The 26743-nt window shown below is 41.8% G+C and overlaps 2 protein-coding genes across 4 annotated transcripts in view; one reads left to right on the forward strand and one right to left on the reverse strand.

The window, feature by feature from the left end:
• Nucleotides 1-9144, reverse strand: part of col5a3a (collagen, type V, alpha 3a) — a 47366-nt gene extending 38222 nt beyond the window's left edge. For 2 of the 3 annotated variants that reach the window (XM_071471909.1, XM_071471894.1), the window contains exon 1: nucleotides 8823-9144. In XM_071471909.1, the coding sequence (XP_071328010.1) occupies nucleotides 8823-8907 (85 nt within the window). In that variant the 5' untranslated portion in view covers nucleotides 8908-9144. Of the gene's footprint in view, nucleotides 1-7745; nucleotides 8138-8822 lie in introns of those variants that run through there. The other variant, XM_071471902.1, reaches the window with a different exon arrangement.
• Nucleotides 9145-18161: 9017 nt separating this feature from the next.
• rdh8a (retinol dehydrogenase 8a) lies at nucleotides 18162-24696 on the forward strand. The gene is made up of 6 exons (XM_071471974.1): nucleotides 18162-18559; nucleotides 20906-21067; nucleotides 21991-22170; nucleotides 23093-23186; nucleotides 23290-23473; nucleotides 23602-24696. The coding sequence occupies exons 1-6, from the start codon at nucleotides 18454-18456 to the stop codon at nucleotides 23827-23829; spliced, it is 954 nt and encodes a 317-aa protein (XP_071328075.1). The 5' UTR covers nucleotides 18162-18453; the 3' UTR covers nucleotides 23830-24696.
• The last annotated feature ends 2047 nt before the right edge of the window (nucleotides 24697-26743 follow it).

Consider the following 26743-nt stretch of genomic DNA (forward strand, 5'->3'; position numbering starts at 1 on the left):
ATGTGGCGGCAGGTGGCCAGGCTTCTGTGGGTGTTATTATGGGATAGGGGTGGTACACAGCCTAACCCATAATCCTGCTGCAGCACACCTGACAGCTGACACCTGCAACCCGCTCACCCTGCACCAGAGAGCAACAATATGCCCACATCGCATTTATCATAATTTAAACACTTCACTGGCACTGGTGAGTCATATATTCTCACTGCTGAAACATCTTCCCTAACACGTCGGACAGTTTTGTATTAAGCCTTCAAAACTTATTTTTCTGCCGATGGGTTAAGATCATTGTATTTATTCCCCAAGCAAGTACCTCTGTTTTAGGTATTTTCTAAAAGTGGATGTAAATATCTGGAAAGAAAAGACAGCATAAGGCAAGTTCATGCAGCTCTATCAAGATAATTGATAGTGTTCTCATTAAAACAATGTTGATTTTTATTATAACAAGAAAACCAATCTCATCAGAAGATGCAGATTTTTAGTTGTGCAAATATATACAGTGACAAATTATGCTTATTTCCAACGAGCACAGCAACTACTGTCCCTGTAGATATGACATGTCTCCTAGTGGTGGGTCTCTCTCGTCACAATGAGCTTGTGCTGTATTTGCAGTCTGCTGGTCATGTTATTAGATGTTGCTGTAGATAAAGTGTTGCCGTGAGCATCAGCCAGGATCAGAGTTTTGTTTGCAGCCGGTCTCCCTCCAGCTGCCATAGAGAGTCTGTTTGAGGTGACTCAGCACTTAGCATTCCAGGCATCTGAAATGAGGATCCTAAACCCAAATTGCCTCCTGTAGCTCTCGCCGCTCGTACAGAGCTCGCCTTTTATTCTCCTCGTTAATTAAACATGTGGAGAGAGTTTACTTTTGCCCAGACATTGCTTGCAGGAAAACACCATGTTACATTTTATGGTATTATTTATTTGCATAGCAGAGGCCATTTATTCCAAGCAGCTTTGAGAGCCTGCCCTCCCAGCCCCCCAGTATGGCAATGGGGCTGTAAATAGGTTAAGCTGTGAATTACAGCCAGGCTCCCACAATGGAAAACATCAGGTACAGATCTAAAGGTATTTAAGACCTTTGAGGCTTCAATTTTGAATTTAAAGAGAGTCATGAACAAATTGTGTAAATTCAATAATTATAGAAGTTGATGGCTTCTAGCAACAAAAACCTTAGGGTTGTTATATGTAGCCTATAATTGGCATCAATAAATGTTCAACCACACACAGTCATTTAGGATGATTTTCAAATCAGCTCGAGCCATCATGACATTGAACCAAGAACTAAATGTCAAGGAATACAATAACTATTGACTTTAAAGGTCACGGCCCAGTCAGTCACACTTAAATCAAGATTAAGGACTCTGACATTGTTTTTCGATTACACATTTTTGAACACTTTTTAAGGGAGATTCATTCCCAATGTAACATGGTTTAATGACTCTGTTTCACACTTCATTAAATGAAGTCTTTGTCTTGTTTGTCTCTTGGTCTCATATGGTTAATAAAATACAACAGGTTGACAGTGCTGCTTAAATTAGCCAGTAACATGAATGGGTTGCAACAAACGCATCTTCATGACATTCACTAAAGTAAGTGAGTCATCAAAAAGGCGAGCTGCATGCTTGAATCCCCCGAGCAGGCTGCCACTTCAGAAGCACAAAGCCAAGACATGGCGTGCCAGTTCTTCTATTATGTTATTCTTCATAACATATGTAAGCGTCTGCATTTCTGTCAAAGGACTTAATTCTTTGAGTTTACTTTGTACTTAACATCATGTCTGGGTCCTAATCCTTAATGTAAGTATTTAATTGAGTTGGGAGGAGTGTCTCTGTCATTGTCTGATCCCATGTGAGCTCTTCATAGCTCTGCTCTGGCCTTGTTTGATTCCCGTCTGCAATCGCTCAGACTCAATTTCCTTTGGGGTGGCAAAGTTGTAAGGTCGTGTTTTAGTCAAAGATCAAAATCTACTAAACTCTCCCTCTCTTCCTCTTTCTTTCTGCCTTTCCATCTATCTATTTACCGTGTTCTTTCTCCATCCCCCTCTCTCTCATACACACTCAGGCACAAGAAGGAAGGCAGGTCATAAGGCAGTTATGTTTGGAACAGTCTGAATAATGTTCTAAATTGAAGCAACATGGGTCTAATTATACAGGACTGTTGGGTTTCTGTCAACGCATCCAGAACAGCACCTGACAAAATGGCTACAAAACAAACTAACACAATTAATTTCAAGCAATCCAAAGATGATATGTCAGCACACCCCATGAACTACATGAAGTAAATGTCTGCCCAAACCACTCTGAGTTTTAAAGATAACTGTTGCCCAATTCTAAACATGTTCTAGCTTTGGGCTCACAGGAGACCGTTCACCTCTGACACTCCCAAGACAACAGAAATGAGTCAAAATGCGCAACAATGCCACAGGGAGAAATCTGAGACAAGCAGCAGAAATTCCTCCCAAAAAAAGAAACTGCTTTCACAATGATCTTTCAGTACAACGTGCAGGGAAAAATAGGCATCCCACACCCAAGTGTGCAAAATAAACTGCTGAGGGATAAGTTTGGCAGGCTGATTCGAATTAAAAAAAAAAAAAAACATGTGTTGGACTTAAAAAAGCTGCAACCCTGATGGCTGCTGCGACAACACCGGATACAAGAATGACAGGTTCCTGTGGAATATCCCCTTCACTACCACCACCCCTGACTCTGGCGTCAAGAACAAAACCCCAGGCTAGTGGCAGGCGGCCATATGAAGTCTGGATGCACGCAGCATTCAATAAAGCAAAGCTATCTATTCCCTGCTTTGGATCCATTTATGTCACCTAGAGATGTGCCGGTTCTTGCAGTCTCTTTACCTGTCCTGCAGCACTGACTGTCTGAGCAGGCTTTGCTTGCATCTCATTAGGCTTTGTGGTAATCGTGTCCTTACCTCACCTGTCAAATGTTCCGCCTCTAAAGATACTACGGAAGAGCAGATAAGTATGGGCACAGATGAACAAAACTTGCCAGCTAGTGGTTCATCTGCTGGCCTGTGCAGCGTACTGTCTCTACCCCTTAAAGAAACGGCTTAACATGGTTGAAATAGCATCATCGAATCTCTGAGGACCGATGAGTCAGTGTTCAATCCAATCACGCCAAAAGGTCAGAGTACATGGGAAGCAGCTGAAACATCCAGCACATTTCACAAACATCTGGAAATTCTGACAGAGCAGTTGTAGCTAGCCCACACTATACAGCTCATGATTAGTGTGTGGGTACATAATAATGCACCCACACACACACACACATTCTCGATATAAGACATTTCTTCCAGTCTTCCTCTTCTTGTTCTTGAGCTTTTCTCCATGAGACAACCATATCTGCCCAGCAACACTGCTGTCAACAGTTTTCCTGACAAAAAAGAGCTGAGCACTCCACCTCACAGATCACACTCTATCCCCCTGGAAATGCCACCAAACAGTCTGTATCTGTCTATTTTCTCTGGCTGTGCAACACTTGCCACAGTCTTTCCATGCCCTGCGGTCACACGTCTCAGCATCACTCCAGTCATACATGGACATAATGTGTTCTCTGTGTTTCCAAAGCTAATGTCTGTGAAGACATTGTTTATGACTCACACCACCTACACTCCCAGCTCAGCCTGGAAATACCACTCTGCACACACACAATACTACACTGTCAAAAACTATTGCGCCTGGGAACTGGGGAATTTTAACCAAAAATGAAGCCAATATGAATCTGGGCAATGAGCATTTCCCATGGTATCTTGGACCACACCCTGAGATGAGTGAGGAAAGGAGTGATCTTTGACCTTTGAATTCCTGTTTGGAGATGTGCATCCATCTTACAATAAATACAATGACATGACTAAATTTGTGTAAACAAAGCTGAGATATAGGGGCAGTAAGTTATTATTTTTCTTTTCTTTAATTGATCTCTCCTTCCTTTTAAAATCTTTGTTTATTGAAATCCCGCTCTCCATAAACACTACTGATGAGAGAGCATGTCTTCTAAATGTGACAAGCTGTAAAACAGACGGTGATTAATAATGAAAAATTGATGACAGATCCAGTAGAAGTGATCCAATGAATCCAGACACTGTTTCTCTCAGGCTGCATGAAGAATAGCCTTAATCTAATTAGCAGTGGGTGTGACCTTTTGTCTGGGTCACTGCTGTGTGTGGACAAGAACACTGTGAGACTAGGAGGGATAACACACTGTGAATAGATGGAAATTTGAACACATGAACAGCCAAATATGATTGAAATACTGACTGTACACACAGTCACACCAGAATGGCCAAACAATTTGCAACTGTTTACATGTAGCTCAATTATAACGCCCATAGAGGGGGGAGGGGGGACCTCATGCCCTTCTCATCATTTCTCAATGTATCACTGTGTTATTTCATCTGTCAAACAATTTGCTCTTTTTCTTGTAAACAGAGGTTATTAAAACACAGAGGAGCATATTGGAAACATCCATGACAAAGGTAAATCTAGTGTAACATTGAGACAGAGGCGTTCGCTGGGCTGGAAGTCTGCAAACTGAGAGGCAGCGATGTTTATCGGCCTGAATGTTCTTTGTGGTTGGGTCTGCTTCCAGTTATCACTGAGAGTCTAGGATCAAGTCAAGTCAGCGGTTGTGCACATAACTGCTGGGAATGGTTTTTAACATGTTCTGAGTGGTTATGGGCTATGAAGTCATGAAAATCATAGGGAGACAATGAAAGTAATTATGACACCACCCAGTACTGACTAAAATTAAGTCTTTGATCCTTTTTTTAAGCATCAAGCATCTGTAATACTAAATTATTTGTAATATCACATTATTAAAATTCACGATTATCTCTCTGTGCCTGTGTAGGCATGAGGAGATACAAGATTACCAAAGACACGCTAATGCAGAGGTTATGGTCGATGTAGAGGTTTAATGCTGAACTTCAAAGGCGCTGTAAGAGTGGAGGAAAGACTGGACCTGACTTGAAAAAGCAACAGAAAATGTTCTAGATCTTCATGAAAACAACAAATAAGGCAAAGACCGTCTTGTAAGAAGAAGTATTAGAGCACTGTAATTCATTTACTATAGACCTTAACAGTACACATTGTCAGCTTTGAGGAACAAATCACAGAAACACATACTGAATGTGCGTCACTTTTTTCCTCTAATATATCTCTTTGCTCATTTCATCCAACACAGGATTTTCTATATTCAGTTATTAAAAATAACAACAATTCAAGATTATGGATGAATAACAATTATTAAATTATTTGGGCTCTGCTGAATGTGGGTCAGTGGCTGTGTCCAGTTGTTTATTCTCACTGTCAGTTATACATTTGCAGTTTGAAGCTGAAGGTTTGCTGTGGAATCTGGTTACACATTTCCTTCCAGTTCTCATCAGCACCACATTCTTCAATCTCCACAGTTTGTTCTGCTCATGTTTGTTCACAGCAGGTCGGGCCGACGGGCCAAAAGCTGCTTGGCCCACAGAGAAAACACCTGCCCTTCGAGGCCTCTGACTGGGCAGGCTGTCCACACAAACACACACAGAAAACACACACTTGTACTTCTATACTTGTGAGGACTTTCTACAGTAAATCTATTCCCTCACTATAATCTCCACTGCATTGGCTCTTAACCTAGCCTGACCTAATTTCTAATCACTAAACTCCCCTTTAAGAGGTGGAGGAGGGTTTTAAGATTTCCTGATGTTGGAAGATATTTTCTCATCTCTTTATCTTTCTGAGGATATATCAGGTCTGCATAAATATATAACACACCACCACCACAATATATACAAGCAAAGGTGAACAAACACAATTTCTTATGTATATGTGTACATACAGGATTTAAGACCTCAGGCACAGAGGATTACCCAGATACAAACATGCAAGCAGACACATGACCAAGCCCATTCACGTTTCAACCCCAAGCCATTATTTAGTCCCTCAAACATCATAACATTGAGGCCGCTATTATGGAATGTAACACGAGAGCTGGCACAATCAAAGCATAACACTCTACACTACACACACCATGTGTAAGACAGGTACATACACACACTCCTCCAGAAGTTCTGTTCCTTTGTGCTTCCGAGGGACACTTTAAAGATATGGTCAACAATTTGTGAGCCTCTGTTGAAGTCTGAGACCAAGATCATTCCCTTCTATGGCAGCAACTTAGTGTCTATGCTAAAGGACACTAAGGTTACAAGTTCAGAGAAGTTGAAATATGATCAGGGTCACTGTGTCACTGAGGGTAGAACACTGTTTTCAAGAGCCTACACATGTCCTTGGTAGGAAAGTTTTTTTTACTACTGTGACCTCTGCTGAGATGTGCAAGAGCTGGATGAGGCTGATAAATCTTTTCTGAGGCTCATAAACTGGAATAAAGAGGCAGATGACGTGTAGAGGGACACTCCAAAGAAGTCAGCTCCTCTGATGTCTGCTCATTGCAATTCTACAGGAAGCATCTCACAACTAGTGCCACAAAAAGCTGCTTGAAGCATCCAGTGATCAGAAGCACAGAGCCATAGAAGCCTGAGGGGAAGGGAGTCACTGACTTTCTGGAGGCCAGATGTGTGTTGAACACTATAGATTGCAGTTACAGCGAAATGAACTGTTTAAGCATATTTTCTAAATATTAAAGACTTGGGGAATTCCAAACAGTTTGCCTCATCAAAAAGTCTGAGAAGCAGTTTGATGTGACACTTGTGGCATCAGCACCTCTGACTCCTCTGATGTTTAGTGTTTCCATTAGAGAAACACACACTCACATAATAGAAGAAGACACTAGAGCTGTAAGGGGCATACAAATTCCTATTTTCCCATTCTCTATCCTGCTAAATTCAGATGCCTTTCTGATTTGCCACTAATTTGTTGTTGGATCAAAAGTGAACAAGGCTTGCCGCCCTCCTTTGGGAATCTGGTGCAGGATTGGCAAGGAAGTTGGATCAAACGGGACACAGTGAGGGGGCTATATGCACGATTTCTCCTCTGTCATAGAACCAGTGAAGGATTAAGGCATAAGCAGGAGGAGAAGGATGATGTAAATGAAGTGATAATGCATATAAAACAAAAACAAACACTCCCTATTCCCAGACTTTGAATTGAACATAAAAAAGAAAGGAAGGGAAAAGAAAACTGAACAAAAATGTGTTGAGGCAAAAGAACAGAGGAGTCTCACTGAAACTAACTGTGGACGTGTGCAAGAATGTCTCACTTCCTGTCAGCAAACATGACTACAAAGTACTCTCTCATCTCTCTCGAACACACACAGAAAGCATATGGGAAAACATCCTTTTGCTGTAATACACATACACACAGACATGCATACAAACACTCGCAGACTCAGAGGCACAAATGCATTATCAGCCACATGCACATATCTAAGACTGCCATATCAGTGCCACCATATGTCCCATGCAATTTGAAATCATCTCAGCCTCTCACTTCACAGGCCCTCATTAGAGAGCAGCGGACACCACAGCCGCCTGGTCACTTGAATATGATTATGGATGTTGGCTCACTTCCTCCTGCCTTCGCTTTATTTCAGCCAACGAAATTCCAACAACTCCTGGCAGCCATAAAGTGCCTGCATGTGGAAAAGCCACCAGTGAAAATTAGACATCTTTAAACGCTTCTGGTCACCACGGGGTTAACTCCTGCTGTTAAGGCATGTCTCTCCATTGGGGAGTCTCTCCAGCAGCACCTGCAAGGAAATAGTCTGCTGCCAGTTGAAGATACTCACATGGCCACAGGGCATGGAGGCCTGTGTGGGTGACGGATAGCAAGTGGGCAAAATAACATACAGAGAAGATGCACAGCCTGGATGTCTGCAGGGCTTGTTGAATGTGCCTGAAAATGCATCAAATGTGGACACAGTGACACGCAGACGGGCAGCATGTGAAATGTCCAAGTGTGCCAGAACAATCGCAACTCAAGCAGCGAGAGAGTTAGTGCTAGGCACCTTCACTTGCGACCTATGGGAGCAGAGGGCACATTAAACAGATCCATGACAGGAATTTTAATCTACTCAGCTCGGTCGGCGTTCAGCCACTCAGCTCTTTCTCAAGCCAACGCTAAACCTTTTCACGGTAAACCGACGCTGGTCACAGGCAAACTCAAACACGATGACATCATGCATCTCCTGAGGTCGCTGCAGGCACACCTGACACGGGAAAACACACACATTCGCATTCAAACCTTGGACATTTTTTGTATTCGATGACACTGCAGGCTGGGGCAGGAGAAGCTGATTCAATCAAAGCGTGCCCCTTGTGCAGCGACGCGGATAATTAATAGCCTATATGTATGCATATCCAAGAACCGCTGATACATAATTGCACATCATTTGGAGGAGTTCTGAAACGTCCCGACAACTTCTAAAAGTCATCTGAGCCAGCTCACACTTTTTAATCCCGGCCTGAAGCAACTGTGTGGGGCGAGCAGCAGCAGCAGCAGCATCCCCCCCACAACATTCACACAGATTGAAAGCACAGATATCAGACTCTCTCTCACACACACACACACACACACACACACACACACACACACACACCACAGTGTAAACTGAACCTCAAAAGACAAGAGGGTAGAGATTATGGTTTTGCGTTAACCACTTCGTGCTGGTTTAAGGAAGGGGGGGGGGGGGGGCAAGTGATGAATGAAGGCGTCTGGGAAAAGCAGCGGAAACCTAGATAAAGGGAAAGTGCATCATTTACAGAAAGCTTTTTCTCCCTTCTCTTGACACTTCGACTTCTTCTAGCCTCTCAAGCAAGTGGATATCTTTGTTATTTCACTGCAGTCGTTCAGCCAGATACTGTACCCGCTTGTGCCGCCGTGACGTGGAGCAGGATAAAAAGAAACAGCGATATTCTCCTGCGCGACCTGGTCCTCACTAAATGGTCCATCTTTCCAAGCGGAGACCCCCCCTCTGCCTCCGCAAACACAAGTTTCTGCTGCACTTTAGTTCAATTTGCGGGAACTAAGCAGCCATGCGGGGAGAAAAGCAGAGAAGCCGGTCTGTAGTTCCACTTGCTTGATTGTTGGAGAAGTTTTGTTGTGATGGCTCCTCTCAGTTTCGCTCTGTCCCTCTCATTCAATTTCTCCCTCTCACCATCACTCCCTCCCTCTGCTCTCCACCTCCTCCGCCTCTTCCCTCCCATAGGACGGTGTCCTGGGACGCATGGATGAGCGGTACGCCTGCACAAGGCTCCCATCATAAATCACCTTTATTACTCGCGATAATTTGTTAGGTCTCACTTCTTAAAGGCGGTCATTAGCCACAGAAGTGATGTAAGCACTCTTACCTGGTAACATTTCAGTTTCCTTATTTTTGCAGAACCAGCCAGTGAGGGTAAGGTTATTATTATCCACAGAGACAATAACAAGACTGGGATTAGATTGGATTTGAAGATGTCTCATTGATAGAATACAGTGATGATCATCAGAGATGATGATGATGATGATGTTGATGATGATGCAAACATTTCAGATATTACTGTATTTAATTCTTAGTATAAATAGTATTAGTATTATCCTTAGTAGGCCCATAAAGTCCATCTTAACTGTCACCTGACAGTGATGATCAGAGGTTTGACTAAATTATTCGAAGCTGGAGGATGAATCCGAGCTTTGAACTTCACAGCACAAAGTAAATGCACCTAAACATTACAGTGCCCGTGGCCACTTCAAGGAGCAAGGTTTTGGTTTTTTTTTTTTTTTGCAGACCAGGGCAGGTTATCTCCACCATCAGTCTAATCTCATCCCAGCATTGCAGCAGCGTTTCTGCAATGCTTGTTCAGGCTGGAGCTTGACCAATGAGAGATGGAGCTGGAGCTTGAGGCTGGAGGCGGAATTATCTCAGGTTAGAGGTCGCTGACTGCTGATAGTGCAAGGTTGGTCAGCTTGGTTAGTTCAGAGGCAGTCACACCTGGTTAAAAACCATTATTTAAAACAATGTTGAGATTTATTGTTGCCCGAACACCAACTTTAATTTGAGTGGTCCTCCCACCTTTTAAAGCTCTCCAGCTAAGAAAAAAGTTGTTGTTCCCACAAAACAGAAATATATATTTTGTACATGTTTAACCTCATCATAATACATATTTGAGTGTTTTTACAGGTATAACATCATGTGAACAGAATTTGCATAAAATGTCAAGAAGTTAATAATGTTTTAATTGGGAAACCACTGCGCAGAGGTAATTGGTTTTGACAAGTCACCTACTTCTTCATACTGCGGGGGACAGTCGTCCCAATCATCTGCCAAAACTTCTGCCAAAGCTGCAGTGTTGATCACTTGCAGAGGGTGAATATACTCCTGCCAGAAGCCTAACTAATTCAAGAAGACTGTGGTATTCAGTTGAAACATGCTCTAAAATAAGACTTGTGAAGACCTTGTCTAATTGGAAAATTGCCAAAGACCAAAAGCTTTTTAGAGTCCAAGCTACAACAGGCCTTTGTAAAGTAACTGGGAGCTGGAGCCAAACTGTAATTTCTCAAGGGAGAAGAGTCTCAAACCACAGAAAGAAGGAGAAACACATCCATTTAAAAGTCACAGTTCTCTCTTTTATACAAAGATGCTGTTCCATATTATTTCCAGCCAAACCCAACTCTGAGCCACAAAAAATTAGACTTTAAACACCACTGACCCGCAGAGAGTTATGATGTGAATGCAAAACATGGTTATGCTTCTTCATGTTCAATAAATTATGTCAAAAGGTTGAGCTCAACAACATTAAAAAAAAAAATCCTCCGCCTTCATATTCTTCAAAATAAAGAACCCTCTGGCAATATGAAAGATAAAGGATACATTTCCTGAGCTTCAAAAACATTGAATTGTGGAAGACTGATTAGAAACACAAAGAGAGAGATAGAGGCGGGTTGAACAGAAACATCCAGATAACTGGACAGATTGAGGTTGATCTGGTAGGTAAACAATGGACCCCCTGACCTCCCACCATCTCCCTTCTCAGTACCAGCTTAGCCAGCCTGAGTCAGGCCCACATTCCTAGCAGCTTTTAGCAGATAGTTACTAAGAGTCCAGTGGGTAGTCTGAGCTCTGGGTGAGAAATATTTCAGAGCATGTGCTATGTTCCTTTGTCCAACTACTGGACCTGTACAACTTACAGATACTTATTCTTTAAAACAATTAAACAAAAACTCAGGTTTCTAATGAACAATGAGTTGTTATGAAGAAATAAACTTGATGTTAACTACACCCAGACTTTGGTTTCCACATGACTGGCACCTAACATTCATTGATTGAGCCAGGGACCCAACACATACATTTCCATTATCACATATGACGTGAGAAAGTCCATCTATTTATCTCATGCCAGTATTTTGTCAACTTCCATTAACCAAGAGGGTTTCATAAATTAGGCTGATAATGATTAATGTGAGGTAAACAAAAGCTCCTTTTTTTCAGGTCGGTGTAAACACATAAATACTGATAACAAGTGTTATACATGGAGAGTGAAGTCAGTTCATGCAGGCGCTCTCTTTATCCCGATACTCAATCTGCAAAAACTAACAGAAAACCTTTTTTTTTTGACCACATTACAAATCTTGTGGAAACACAAAGATACTAAATTATACTCCATGTGTTTTGACATGTATGCATGGATTAGTGGTTAGAAATCACAGGTGAGGTTTGGCAGGAGATGACTCTATTACAGACTTTGAATAAGAAGAAAAAAAAACTAAAGGATGTGTTTCTGTTTCTTTCTGCATTTCCCGCTGTTTTAATTTTAGCCTCTTGTCATTTTTACTTAGTTATTCTCTAATTCCTCAGAATGACACACATTATGCTTACAGTATTGGAGTTGGAAATTTATACCAGACATGTGATCTCTGGTCTCACAAATCAAAAGCATCTCTTTCTCCCTCTGCAGGTCATTCTGTGCTGATAAATGATGGTGGTCATTTCTTATCATTTAATCACTGAGAGGGTGGAATGGAAGTAATCTGTCATCACCTCATTTTCAGCCCTGTGAGACATATGAAACCTTATTAATCTTCAAGAGGAGCTGATGAGTGTTTCGGATTGAGTCTGCCTCTGGTCTGCTCCTTGTGTTTAAAACATGCCAGAACAGGATAACAAGCCAACTGTTATCCCTGTCAAGAAAAAAATATGCATCCAAACTTTCAAAAGGAAGAGGCAACTGACTCTTTCAGCTTGCCAAAAATTGATTTATGTATGTTTCAAAGGAAACTACCTTTCTTCTATGGAGTCATTGTGAAATAACTATCATACAAATCATCTCAGATCTTACACCCTTGCTTAATGGGCTTGTGGTATCATTCAATTGTATATTATGTGATAAACATTGTTATTACTTTCTGTCATTGTGATATAATGAGGATTTAAAGGTGAGTGTGAATGATGATTGTGTATCTCCGTTTGTGTTTGTGTGTGTGTGTTGTGGAGCCTGACAGCTAATCTGTTGTCACCTCATTTTCACCATTATCACCATTTATCAGAATTATGAGTGAAACCTTAGCTAAGAATTCAAGTTTTTTTCTGCACATTGAGATTCTAAGAAACAGTGAACGTCTGTCTGCAGACAGAAGAAAAGCTATTTGGTCTCAGTGCTAATGGTGAAAAAATGTGGTCCTTTCTGCAGAACTGTGTAAAATGTGGATTTTTATCAGTGATTACAAAACAAGAAAAAATCTGACATCCTTAACTGATCGAGAGTACAAGGGAGGAAAAAAGGGAAGAAAACAGAACAAATGCACATTTTGCTTGAGGGGAGAAATGTAGGTTAATCTGTCAGAGGCTGGTTAAACCCCTGATCTGTCAAAGTGCCTCAAGAGAAATGTGACTGTGCCACCCACTGACTGCTGGTGATAGTATCTCAATACATCAGACAGCACGTGTTCTTACATAAGAGCTTCCACTAAACCACACCCTCTGATACAAACCCATCCTGCGACAGGTATTCTGGGTTCAGCTGCCTGTGTTACAGAGTGTGCACATTAAATTGCCTGCTTGGTATTTCATCATTCCTACACATATACATTACTTACAGCTGTGCTATGTGGAATTTTTAAAAAAAGATGTTGATGAAAGGAGCAAGATCCCTATCAGAAGTAAATCTGTGCTGGGACTGGATGCAAAGCTGTGCAGACATATCACTCCATACAGCCATTTGCTTATTGGGACCACAAAAAAGCATATAGAAAAGTTCCCTTTTGCACTGGGCCAATAAGGGGAACTGCCAGTCTGGTGATAATTATAATCATTAGAGATGACCGGAGACTAAGCTAATTAACATCTAAGGACCATGCCTGTTAAATGAACTGCTCAAACAAACAGACTAAATAAACTCAACCAGCAACCACGCTTAAGCTTACCCTGCTGTGTACCCTCCCTCATTGTTAGCTTACAACACAAAACACCATGATTTTGTTGATCTCTAAATAGCAAGGTTATTGTGTTGGAAAGTGGTGTTTGCAGGGATACCTCAGGTAAACCTGGTAAACCGAAATACCAAAGGTGATTCAATACCTAATGTCTGTGGCCTTCCAAACACGTGTGGAAGACTTCTAAAATGCCACCTCTCCATAATAACAACTTGTAATGCAAATACAATAGAAAACTCATTATGTTCATTATATTTTTATAATGAATGAGTTACTTTTATTGATATTATTGATATTATACACTTTACTGTTAGAGTTAGAGAGTACATGAGAACTTTCAGAATGAGCAAATGATTTGGTCAGATGATTTCCACAGCGTGATGCCACTGTGGACGGTCCCACGGGAATCTGTCTGTGTACTTTGTTTGCCTAAGATCAGATGGTTCTCTTTGCTTTCTATTTTCACTGCCCTTTGCACAACCTATAGGCGGCAATGTTCTTTATGTTTCCATGAAGAAATTAACTGCCACAAAAATCATTGTCTCTGTATTTAAGTTGACGACATGAAAACTATAATCTAGATTTCACTGTTTGAGTGATGCTATTCAACAGGCATGTGCCTGAGAATGGACAAATGACGTATAATGATGAGCTGCAACTTCATGAATTTTTCTAAGAATGCCATTCACTGGTGATCCTCAGTATTCCATTGCTGTAGAAGCACTCTCTGTGAAGTGTTCATTGCGTGTGGTCTGCAGCTGCAGCAATTATTTTAACTCTCTTCTTTTGGTGCAGCTCGTGGGCAACTCTTTTAGCACTTTCCCTCAATTAACGGTGTCCTCTGTCTGCCTCGGAACCCCTAAAACACTTTCATAGCTCACGCCTTTGCACCCATTCTTTCTCTGCTTTTTAAGTCTCCCTCCCTCCCGCCCACCGACCCCCAGCTTCTCTATCCCTTCGTCCCTTTCTTCGCCTCTATTCTCATGAAGTTTGCATTCCACACCTCCTCTGCAGACTGCACACAAAAGAGCAGAAAGCGCCACTCCTGACCTGTGGCAAACATTCCAGTCCTCTAGGCCCTTTCACTCAGCCAGAGTCCCTTGTCCTTCCAGCAGCATCAGCCAGTCTGTCTGTTGTCCATTGCTACTGCATGAAGATGCCACTAACAGGACAACAAAAACAAGTGATAGTCAGTCAATGCACTTGCTATATGCTGCACTGTAGTATTACAGTAGAAATTATTAGTAAAATATGAATAAAACAACATGTAAGGGGCTAGTATGTGAAATTATTTGTAATAACAAATAGTTTAGTGTGCAGAGCATATTTACATCAGCATCTCAATCTAATCACACTATCTATTTAATTCTGATGACTCAAAACAGACACGGACTTCATAAAATCAGCTGCACAAGCAGTGAAAGTTCCAGGACCATCTGCTTGCTCATCCTTAAAGTCAGTAAACAGGAAATTGACTATTAAGCTATAAAAGTGAGTTTAGAGGGACACGGGGGTGTCATTTTCTATTACTTAGAGTTCGATAGAGAGGTTGCAGATGACTTGGGTCCGGGGCACAGCTGGAGTTCGCCCAAAGGTGTCAGAGGGAAAAAGCAAAAGTCCTGAGGGAGGATGTTGAAAAATTGACTACTACAAGCAGGGTTAAGTACATAGGTATCGAAGTCCAGCAGAGAAAGTGGAGAGGGGAAAGTCTGAGGTGAGTGAGAGGAGGGTTTACAACAGGATTTTAAAAGCAAGGAAAGCACGTGGCAGTGGAAAAGCATGTATGGGCTTGTGCATTCTCCTCCTCTTCGTCTCTTTCCTCTCACTCCTTCTGCGTCTTAGTTCCTCAATCTTCTGAATTCCACAGCAATAGCTTTGAGGCAGGTAGACATCTCTAGCTACCCCTCCTCATCTCCATCCACATCTGCCCACTTTCTCTGCAGGCACAAGGGAAAACATGCCAGGAACTTCACTGACTTATTTTAGCCCTTTCAGGACCTTGTCCGGAGGTGGACAGGCCATGTAGAGTATCCACATCCTGTATGGCCACTACATGGTCATATTAGTTACATATTATATTAGTTATACTTTCTTGCATTGTGACATAATATAAAATGACTTAAATAAACTTAAATCAGAACTAACTTCAAACTAGTGATTTGCTAGTAAAATAGTCAGTGGGTTTATTTCATTGCTGGCTCAGTGTTGGTGGTCTGGTTTGGGTCAAAAGTTTAGGGCCATGTTTTCATTCTCTGTCCCTGACCATGACATTTGCTCAAACCAACACCTTCTGATCTGCCATTAAATGCAAAAGGTATCATACATTATGGCAATCTATCCTACAGACACTCTGTGACAAATTCATTTTGACTATGATTTTGGTTATCTATTCTGCCTTTACACTCAATCGTCAGTTAAGACTGTAGCCAAATTCCTAAAATCTAAACTGCAGCCAAATATAAATACTATATGTAAACTAGGATGTCACTGCAGTGCAAGTTTTGAACTGTCAGTGACAATGCAAATTATATCTTCATTATCTTGTTGTAGACTTCTGCTCTCCGGTGAGAGAAATGGGTCATGGCTTAGGGATGTTCTAAATAAGCAGACATCAGCTTTGTGAGGCAGCAAGAGGAAATTGGGCCTGAACTCTTTGTAAGCTGACAGTGTGCTCTGTTGTCTGCATAATAGATAGTTTATCACAAGCGGTGGTGATTTGAAGTCCATGAAATATATTTTTCATGATGTATTCTTATGTGTTGAGTTACTCATGCATCATATGCTTGCAGATTTTTTACAACACGACTGAACCTGTCTTCACACCATCATCCTGCTGGTTCCTGGCTGACCATTGATGGATCAGGCCAGAACTCCAGTCATTGTTAAAATATGTCTTCCCTGCAGAGGGAATGTCTCCTTTTAAAGTTATGATGGAAATGACTAGCTGCTCTAGACAATGGAGGCCAGTCCATAAGTAAACTTAGTTTACCCTCAGAGGAGACAAACTGGCTGGAAAACTCAGGGCCCCGTGCCTGTCTGCTCTTACTGGCCTCTCTGCTGGTTTGTGAGTGTGTGTGTGTGTGTGTGTGTGTGTGTGTGAATCGGTGGCCCCTGCCTGCCCCTGCCTTCCCACCTTTTCTCTTTTCTTTTCATTTCTTTGCCTTTGATGCTTCACACTGTGTTAATTTGTTAAAATGGGACTAGGGGTTAAAGGGGTTAACCAAGCGGGAGGATTAACACGTGTCGTCATTGTGTGCTTGTGTTCACAACTTTGTTTTAAAGGGCAGAGCTGTTGTCATGCAAGTTTAAGTTACACCAGTGGAATCAGGTGAAAAACTGAGGTGCTAAAATTTTGTAGAGAATACAGTCAAACTCATGTTCCCTTGCTGGACCTTCCTTATAGCCACATGTGTCTGACTAATAATTACTTTAATAATTATTAAGTGCTGCCTAATCCTCCTAACCCTTCAAACAGGAAACAGATGGCACCTGAGTTGCACAAGATCAAGCATAATAATCCCACTTCAATTAATTTGTAAAACAGCAACAGTAACTATATCGTGATCACATTATATACATAACATACTTTCAAGCATTAAGAATTTATGCATTTTTTTCAATCAAAAATAGCATCAAATCACATCACATCCTTAACTGGAACCAGCAGTTGTGTTTGAAATGTCCATCACATGAAGGTGGCATGGCATTTGATACAAAAACAGTTAAGGTGAGATTTAAAAAAAAAAAAAAAAAAAAAAAAAAAAGAAAGAAAAAATAATGATGTAAGGCACAGATTGCATTGAACAAACCATTCACTTAATATTCAGTCCAGACTGCTCTTTAGAACATCCAGCCTTCCCTGCTTTGGGCTTTTGAGGACTAGTATTAGAGCAAATGGTAAACTTAAACTTACAGCGCTCTCCTGTGCGTTTTAGTTTGCATGGTGTTGCATCACATTTAGCAACTGGCCCTAACAAAGCAGACTCTGACTCTTGCACATTGGTCTTTCATAAGAGAAAAAGAATCAAGTCTGGTTTGAGATCTTTATCAGAGGCACTTTGGCCTCTTACGACATCCGTCAAGAGCAGGGTCCGCTAATCACCATAACAGCTGACAAACCAAAGTGAAACATAGCTGATAAGCTCAGATTCAGACCATTCTTCTCACATTCTTATATTCAATGAATGTTGTGTTTACAGTGATGCAATTAGTATTCATTTGATGAGGTATTATGCATTCAGGAAGCCTGAGTGACTCTTACGTGTGCTGCACCTTTCCTTACCACCAGATGTCAGTACAATGCAGCACATTCAGTTGCTATAAACATTACCTACCAAAATGAAGGTAACATTGGATGACTTACAAATAAATCAACTAGAGAATGACAGTACATTTAGGTCTATAGTATGGACAACAGAAACGAGAATTATCATTATTATCATTATTATTATTATTATTATTGGTGTGATTTTAATTAGCTCAAATGTTCAGCACGAATATATAAGAGCACATCTAAAATATTGTGTTAAATTAATCGACCAATTAAATGTAATTTAATTCTCAAAGATTATATAACTAATAGGAAATAAAATAAAATAAAAGTTAGGTAGGCCGGCATGTAAGTCCCATTACATCTGTAATACTGGAGTGAAGCAGAAATACCACAAGCTATTACAAATGACTGGGTGAATACTGAATGGTGGCCTATATTTGTTTGTTGTTGGGGTCACCAGCTCAGAAATCAAATAAGCACTGCCCCCTCCACAACACGCACGTACGCGCATGCACGGCCACACACACACACACACACACACACACACACATTTTGAAGGAATTAACTTCATTTTCAGGGCAGGCAGCACCAATCAAGTTTAAAAAAAAACGTGTCTGCACTGGCTGTTTGCGATGCCACGTCTTTGTTTGGTTGCTGATTTTATTGAACATGTGACTGAATTAGACGCTCACATGGCTGCCGTGGCTGCATGATCCGCTTTACTTTTTTAAAGTCCGGTGATCGGTAGCTCCCTCGGCAGCGACCATCCGGAGCAGAGGACCGCTGAAAAACACAGCGCCTACCCGGACAAATCATGGCGAACAGCGGGCAGAAAGTTGTGTTGATCACCGGCTGCTCCTCCGGCATCGGGTTACGAATCGCCGTCACGCTGGCCAAAGATGAAAAGAAGCGTTACCATGGTAAATGCGCTTTCTTCTACATTGTTTCTTTGATCGAACCTATTTGTAGCAAGCCTATAATAGTGTGGTTCGCCTGAAAAACCATTCCGTGTTTACTTTTTCCTGCAAAGCTCTGCTATTGCACCAAGCCTCCCTTTTACGCACAAAATTCGGTAGAGTTTCATGCGCAACGCTCCGTCTTAACGCAAATAAGTGATTTCGTGTGGTGCCCATTGAAGTAGCTAACCCTAATGGTATCGGATCCATATCCTTTTGTAAGGACTGGGATTCAGTCGCTCCCTTGGTTCAACTATTATCATTTGAAAGCGCAGTTTCCAGGGTAGGGCTCTGCAAGGATGCCGCTTGCCAGGCGGAATCATAAAAGGAGTCTTGTCAGTTCTCTTTCAAGTGACTTCTCCAGCACAAAGCCCCCTTTTATCGCAGTGAATTGTAGACCGCCTGCTCCGGTTTAGTGCCGTGTCTAATGTGTCTATAGTCCCCTCTCTGGAGCGAGTGTTGAAAGGGGGACAAAGTTTGAGACCTGTACAAGCAGAGTTCACTCTAAAGCAAGGGCCTTGTTTGAAGTCTTCATTGGTGCACAGTGGAGTTAGGGTGTCCCACTTTAACATTGTTGGTCGGTGCGTCTCCTCGCCTGCTTCCCAGCCATCATTAATGTCACTCTAGGAAGTGGGGATCCGAAAACCTTTCCACGTCACGGAGCCTAAGACAGAATTGCATTAGACCACCTTCTCACCCCCACCTCTGTTGGTAGGAGTTTGCTTTCAAAACCCCCTGTGACTAGATTTTGTTCTTAGATGCAACGCAGAATTTACACAATTGGCTGTAGGCCTACAGTTAGTGAGTTAATAGTGTTTTTTTTTTTTTTTTACCACAGTCATCTCATACTATGACTAACTGTAGCCAAGCTAAGTCATTTGTGTTGTCATTTTGCAACTTCATGAGCAAGTGTGCAAGGGATAGTTAAAGTTTTCTTTTTCTTTGAGGGACACGGGGACCTGATGGGCTTTATTAGGCCCACAGCAAAATAGATAAGCAAAACAAAAGCGATTAACTGCTCCCTTAACACTGGTTTGAGCATTGTGACCTGCTTTCAACAGGGCCACCTCTGAGCACTGAAGCTGATTTGCTCTTTTCCCAGGGTTTCTACGAAATCCAACAGAGATTAAATATTGCATTGCGCATAAAGTAATAATTAGTTGCAGTAACATGCTCCGAGTTCAGAGAAACCCCCAAAAAGCCCTCTGTGTGTGTAATGCGATGTGGGTTCATTCAAGAATGTTTAAGCTGCCCAAGAGTAATTCCTGCAGGAGCCTGAGGAACAATGGATCGCTTGTTCACTTCTCTACCAATACGTAAATCTCTGTGTTGCTTCATGGACACCCAGTTCTCAAATCATAAGATTGGACTTCATTAGACTTCCAGAGACCTCATTAATGCATAGTGTGTGTTTGGCTATTTGCAAAGATAAGTCACGTGGCACTTACAAAGCAACATTTATTACTATACATCAATAAAAATGTTACATCAGTAACAATTCAAAGCAGTGCAAAACCTCAGCAGCTTAGCAATATCTCTTTTACTCTTACTTATCCAGCCCTGTCTCTTTTCAGACAAGAATCAGGTGAGGGTTTGCCTTTATCTGCCAAGGACAACGGGTAGATTTAGATGAATAAGAGGTTGTTTACTCCGACTGATTACCAATGTGGAACAGCACTGTCTCTCTTTTCTCAGCTAGATAACGTCAGTCAGCAAAGTGTAAGCAGAACACACAACGTGGAAGAAACCAATGGAAGCCAAGTCAACACTGTGCTGATAGCTGCTGTCACTGCTCGTGATAGATTCCTGTGCTGTGTCTAGGTTAATGTTGCCCAGCGTGTAAAGTTCAGAGGAAATCAATCCTGTGTCCTGTAAACTGACAGGCGTGGTCTTTTCTGGGAACTGTGACCCGCACAACTGATTCTGTCACAACTTTGAGTTTGCGTGTGTTCTTGCTTGTGTGTGTATGTGTGTGTGTTAAGGAAGTGGTTTAGTGGTGGCTTCACAGATCATAAGTTTCACAGTGTTACGTCATTAGTGTGACAATGGGTAAAAGGTTTTTTTAACCAAGAAAAGAATTATTTTCCTCAATGATTCCCTGCAGTAGCAAATGTCAAATAAATGTACAAAAATGGACTCAAATAAAAAGTCATCTTCAGACTGATGATTTGGAGTGCTCCACGTTGTCCTAAACATGTCTTTGCAGTTCCAGGTTATGTTACTGTACAAGTCTAAATAACCGTTTTCTTAGTTTGAAGCCACATCACACAAGTTTAATAACATTCCCACTTCTCTGTGTCTCCCCATCAGTTATTGCCACCATGCGGGACCTGAAGAAAAAGGACAAGCTAGTGGAGGCAGCAGGAGATGCATATGGCAAGACCCTGATGTTGCTCCAACTAGATGTGTGCAGCGACGAGTCGGTCAAGCAGTGCATCAATAATGTGAAGGACCGCCATATTGATATCCTGAGTGAGTGAGACGCATCTGAAACTTAGCCCTGCATCTCCCATTCGACCCCGTCCCCTGCTTTGAATTACATGTGTCCCTTGTGTGGATAAACATATGTGCATACAAATGTTTCTTTTATTATACATATTTTAGAACAGTTGAGAAATAGCTTCATTATACAACCTGAAGTCATTACGTAATGTACTGTATGCCATAACTCAGTTTCTTAACTGTGTGTAGGAGTGATAATCAAATACACCAATGCTCAGCTTTCCCTCTGTCACCAACTGTATTTAACACAAACAGTAATATCAAACTTTTCATGAATGAGAAAGTAACAGAAAAGATCTAACAGACTTTATCCTTTCATAGTGCAGTGTAATTACAATAATACAACTTTAGGACAAAGGTTTTGAAGATTCATAACTGAAACAATGGTCACCCTCTCGCGGCATTGTCATCTATGGTTTTACACTTGACATTCGGGGGGTGGGGGGTCGTACTGATCAGTGACACTAAAAAATCCTCAGGTCATGCAATTTTATGGTCATTTTGTGCCACGGAGCAGTAAATTGTAGGTTGCTAGATCAATAACTTGTGCACAGGCGACTCTTTCAGTTCTTGTGTATAGACCTTTAGCCTTCATCTTATTCTAAATCCAATGAATTTATCCCCCTTCACCCAATTACTCAAGACCCATGTAGCAGTGTTACATCACACCTCTGTGTTGTTGTCACACACTGACATCTGGTGGCAATATGAAGTTATAGTATCTCTACTCGATTATCTCATGTACAGACCTAGGGTGAATGGTGCAAACTGTGCAGTTATCGGTTCATGTTAAGTCGACAATATGCTGATTTAAAAGTTGTTATAATTGTAATGCAATGTTGGAGATACAAGCATTGCGTCATGCGCGTGTGTATGTGTGTGTTTCCTGTCAGTCAACAATGCAGGTGTGGGCTTGCTTGGACCTGTGGAAAGCATCAGCATCGAGGAGATGAAAAGAGTGTTCGAGACCAACTTCTTTGGAGTGGTTCGCATGATCAAAGAAGTGATGCCAGACATGAAGAAGAGGCGTTCAGGACACATCGTAGTCATGAGCAGTGTCATGGGTCTTCAGGGTAGGATTTGTGTGTCGTTTGCAATAAATATGAAAATCTGAAATATAGTCAAGTTTGGTCCAAGAACACAGGAACAGATACTTACAGTTCCCACTGACTGTGAAAAGACGTGTTTAAAGACTGACTATGCAGTCACAGACAAGAGCGCTACACTCAGCTATTGTAACATCACATCAGAAATTGTCCAGTTGCAGTCATAAAAATACTTTTGATATAACTCTAGTGAGTTGGTCTAAGGCTCAGTTGAAAAGCAGGATAATTTCATTTTAAAATTCTGCATACTAAGAGAAAACTTTGAAATGTTTGTTGGACAGAGCAGAGCATAAAATCTTGAAAATCACTCCTACTGAGCTGTAAATCACGCAGTGTCTTCCATGCTTAAGGATGGAATGAAAATACAATACTGTGCAATGCAAAACAATTCAATAAGAGCAGCATTTTCAGCTTAATGTCATCTGCTTTTGTTTCCAAGAAGAAGGGCGGATAATGATTGCAAGCAGTTTTAGGTTAAGGTTTATTTAGAATGTTTGATGTATGAAAAATGAAAATATTGTGAAATTTAAAGGTATTCATTGTATTTTATAAGTATTTATTGTCTGTTGGTCTATGTCTTACATTTCCAGTAAAGGTCTGCTGAGGTGACAAACAGAAAGCAAAGAATTTTAAGTGTTTGTTTTAACTTGTTTGCAGTGCCAGATGGGTGGAGTTAAGAGTATCCTGATAAGTCATCAATCAAGCTAAACTGACTCTACCTGTAATTTTCTGTCTGGCACTTGTATTGTCCTCTCTGACTGCTATCTTTTACTTGATTGATTCAAGTGCCAGTAGGTGTTTATGTGCAAATGATGTTTCACTGGTGTCTGTGAAATGTGATAATACGGTGCAGTTGTCCCTTATCTCCCTGTTTCTGTTCTTGTATCAGGAGTGGTGTTCAATGATGTTTACACTGCCTCTAAGTTTGCCATGGAGGGGTTCTGTGAGAGTATGGCCGTGCAACTGATGAAGTTCAATATCCGGTAGATTACAGTCTTTCCTCTTTTCTTCCTTCACATCTGTCTTTACTTTTGTATTGTACACGCTCCCTCACTGGCCGGCCCTTCTCTATCTGACCCCCCTCAGGTTGTCCATGATCGAGCCTGGCCCGGTGCACACTGAGTTTGAGACAAAGATGATGGAGGATGTGGCTAAGATGGAGTATCCAGGAGTAGACGCAGACACAGTTCGCTATTTTAAAGATGTTTACCTGCCATCATCCATAGATATTTTTGAAGCCATGGGCCAGACACCAGAGGACATAGCCAAAGTAAGGAAGCATTTTCTCTACCTCACATTTTACTGAATCTATCTCAGCATTCAAGAATCACTGTTGTGTTTCTCAGATCATCTGAGCCTACAGAGTAATGGAACCTCTTTTGTTTCTCATCTCTTCAGTGCACTAAAAAGGTTATTGAGTCAAGCAGCCCTCGCTTTAGGAATCTGACCAACAGCCTCTACACGCCCATTGTGGCCTTAAAGTATGCAGATGAGACTGGCGGCCTGTCTGTCAACACCTTCTACAACCTACTCTTCAATTTCGGTCCTCTCATGCACATAACCATGAGCATCCTCAAGTGCCTGACGTGCAGCTGCCTGCGTAGGCGCACAATCTCTCCTAACTGAAGAGCGTGTCCAGTCCTGCCCTTTACCCTTACCCTCCCAGTTTGTTCACCCCAACCAGCTCCACTGTGTCTTTTACCTAGAGGTTTCGCGATAAGCAGGTAGACTAGAACCAGTAACCTGGAGAGAGGAGGTGCCTTTTAGTTCAAAGACACCACCATGATAAGCTTTGCCAGAAAACATGCACAATTGCACAACTTTGTCACAGAGATGTTGTATGCAGAATGACCTCATGTACTGTCACAGACACATGCATACACAAAATAACAACACACACACATTGGTTTATTGTACATACATATTAAGGAGAGAAGGCCATGCCAGAGGAACTGAACAGATATAGTGTAAGTGGTCAGATGTCTATTTTGTTTGAACGAGAACACACATACAGAACATGAGATACAAGTCCCATGGACAGACAACAAAGCACAAAAAATGAACTCAGTTACAGAGAGAAACAATAAAATTATAGAGAAATAATAATGCTATGACTTGTAGCCTAGATAACTTTACACTCAGGCTTTCCAGAGTTGTAACATGTAAGACAGAGTCGGAAAGAATATATCTGCTTTTATTGCGTTGTGCCCTTAATTTCATGTCTGCATTAACATAGTGTTCTCATGGTCATAACTGCTGTTGAATCATATTTTTAATCTTCTTTTGATAAACTGAATGTTTCTGGGTTTTTAAAGGATTGTGAAGGGGTGGGTCTGATATTTTTAATCTAACAACTTGATTTAGTAATAAGCAGAATCCTGATTTACCCTCAAATGTTTTTTTGTTTTTTTTGTTGTTGTTGTTGTTTGTTTTGTTTTTTTGTTTTGTTTTGTGACAATATCAATAAAATAATGTGACCATTTTGACCAATAATGCTTGTTGATACTGTGTGCAAGACTCCTTGGGTACCAATAGGGGGCGGTAGTTAACTGTTTTGTTTTGCTTTTTTCCTCCGGTGGCCAACCTGTGGATTTCATTGGATCAGCAGCGAGCAGGACTGGAGTGGCAGTGTAAAGGAATTTGTCCTCCGTGGCCCCAGGCAGACAAGTGCAATAGATTTGATTAATTAAAATCTTTAGATTATGATTATTCAGCGTTTCAGACACAGACAATCATGTTTTTACAAGAACGTTTGTTTAATTGTTGAATTTGCAACAGTATATGTTTTAATAGTTCATTAGTAGACCTGAATTCATGCTGATAATTGTGCAAGGCTAATTTGGAGAGATGTATATTCCTTAGTGGTGAGCACTGTATAAAAGTCTTCATGTAACAGCAGTACAGACTTGCTGCTGGGACCATATTCAGGTAAAGACACACAGAAGGCCTCTTGCAGAGCATGTACTTGTTTTTAAATAAGCATTGTTGTGAGTGTGCGTGTCTGTGCACATACGCACACATTAGCATGTGTTTGCATGCATGCGTGTGTGTGTGTGAATGTGTTGTATGAGCATGTCTGTGGGCCAAGTTAGTGATCTGTTGATGGATATAAAGAGGTCATGGCCTGCTCCCCATCAAAACCCCTCCCTTGAACCCCCACCCCTCTCACACACACACCCCGCTTTGTGCCGTGTGAGAGAATGTGACCTGGTTCCCATCCCTGAGGAGGGGTGAGCCCTAATGACGGCCTCCTCAGACACATTGCGCAGCCCTGAGCCTCCCTCTCCAGCTGGCCCCCTTAGCCCATTGGGCCGGGACCCCCTGGTCCACACTGGGAGAGGCCTGAGGTCTGGCCTGGACGTGCACACCCTGTCCCATCCCATCCTGCCATGCCCAGCCGTGTCCGGGGTAGTTACAGTCACCTGGTCCGAATGCACTGAGCTCATCATCGGAGGACAGTGCAACTGGTTGCAGACCTGTTGTTTCTGTGCATTGTACAATGAGCGCAGCGTCTCAGCTCTGTGTATGTGTCTTCATCAGAGGCGACAGCTCCACACAATGGAACAAAGACGCTGTCAATCACAATCAAATGGGTGTGTGTGCAGGGGGTGGAGGGGAAGGGGGTTAAGGGATCCGAGGAGGTCGGGGGAGGAGTCTGTGTGTCCTGAATGTTCAGGGGGATGCCAAGATCCAATGTGGGACGCTGAAGGCTAAGGGCGGTGGGTGGGTGGGGGGTTTTTGGGCAGCAAGGGGTGGGGGTGTGTCGCATTTGGGAGAATGAGAATTGGGGTGCCCGGGCCTGAATGGAAGACCTGTTTACTAATTGAATGAACACAGGAGTTACAGCAAAGTCTCATTAAACAAGAGGTCTTATTAAACCATTGTTGTGCACCTTTGTTTCACAATCAAGAACGTAATTGCAATATAATGAGGGTAGCGTGACGTGGTTAGGTCTTCTCTTAATTATAAGCCTGTCACAATTACTGAACTACTAAACATACATTAGTTCTTCCTGCATGTAGCCTTGCTTTGTACTGACTAACACACCACTTGCATTTTTGGGCAATGAATATGTAGAAAGACGGGAAAAAAAGACTGCATGTCAGCAGAACACATGTTTTGTAATCTGTCTGCTGTCTCTGTCAGTGGGTCTTCGCAGGTTCAGTCATTTTACCGTACATGCATCCTCTTTTCTCTGTCATGGTCACCAGAGAACCACACCTAGGCCTGACTCAGGAGAGCAGTGAGATAGAGTGGGGAGTCAGAGATCAACAACACAAGGGAGCTGCAGGGGTCAGAGGATTGTGAAACAAACGAAAAGAAAGAAGAAAGGGAAAATCTTTAAAGAAGCAGAGGAAGCAGAAGAAAGACAGAGAGGTCTGGGTGCTTGCGGGATGAAGGCTTTACATGTAAGTGGAGCTGATGTCTAGACAGGGTGCTTCAGCCTGATCCCAGGTCAGGATGGATCTAAATTAGGTTCTAACTATCTGTTTCTGGTATTACTCCCCCTGCTATCAGGAATCCAATGTGATTAATTCTA

This window comes from Trachinotus anak, unplaced genomic scaffold, assembly GCF_046630095.1.
Source record: "Trachinotus anak isolate AG129_WGS33_773 ecotype Australia unplaced genomic scaffold, CSIRO_AGI_Tana_v1 ptg000003l, whole genome shotgun sequence".
NCBI lineage: Eukaryota > Metazoa > Chordata > Actinopteri > Carangiformes > Carangidae > Trachinotus > Trachinotus anak.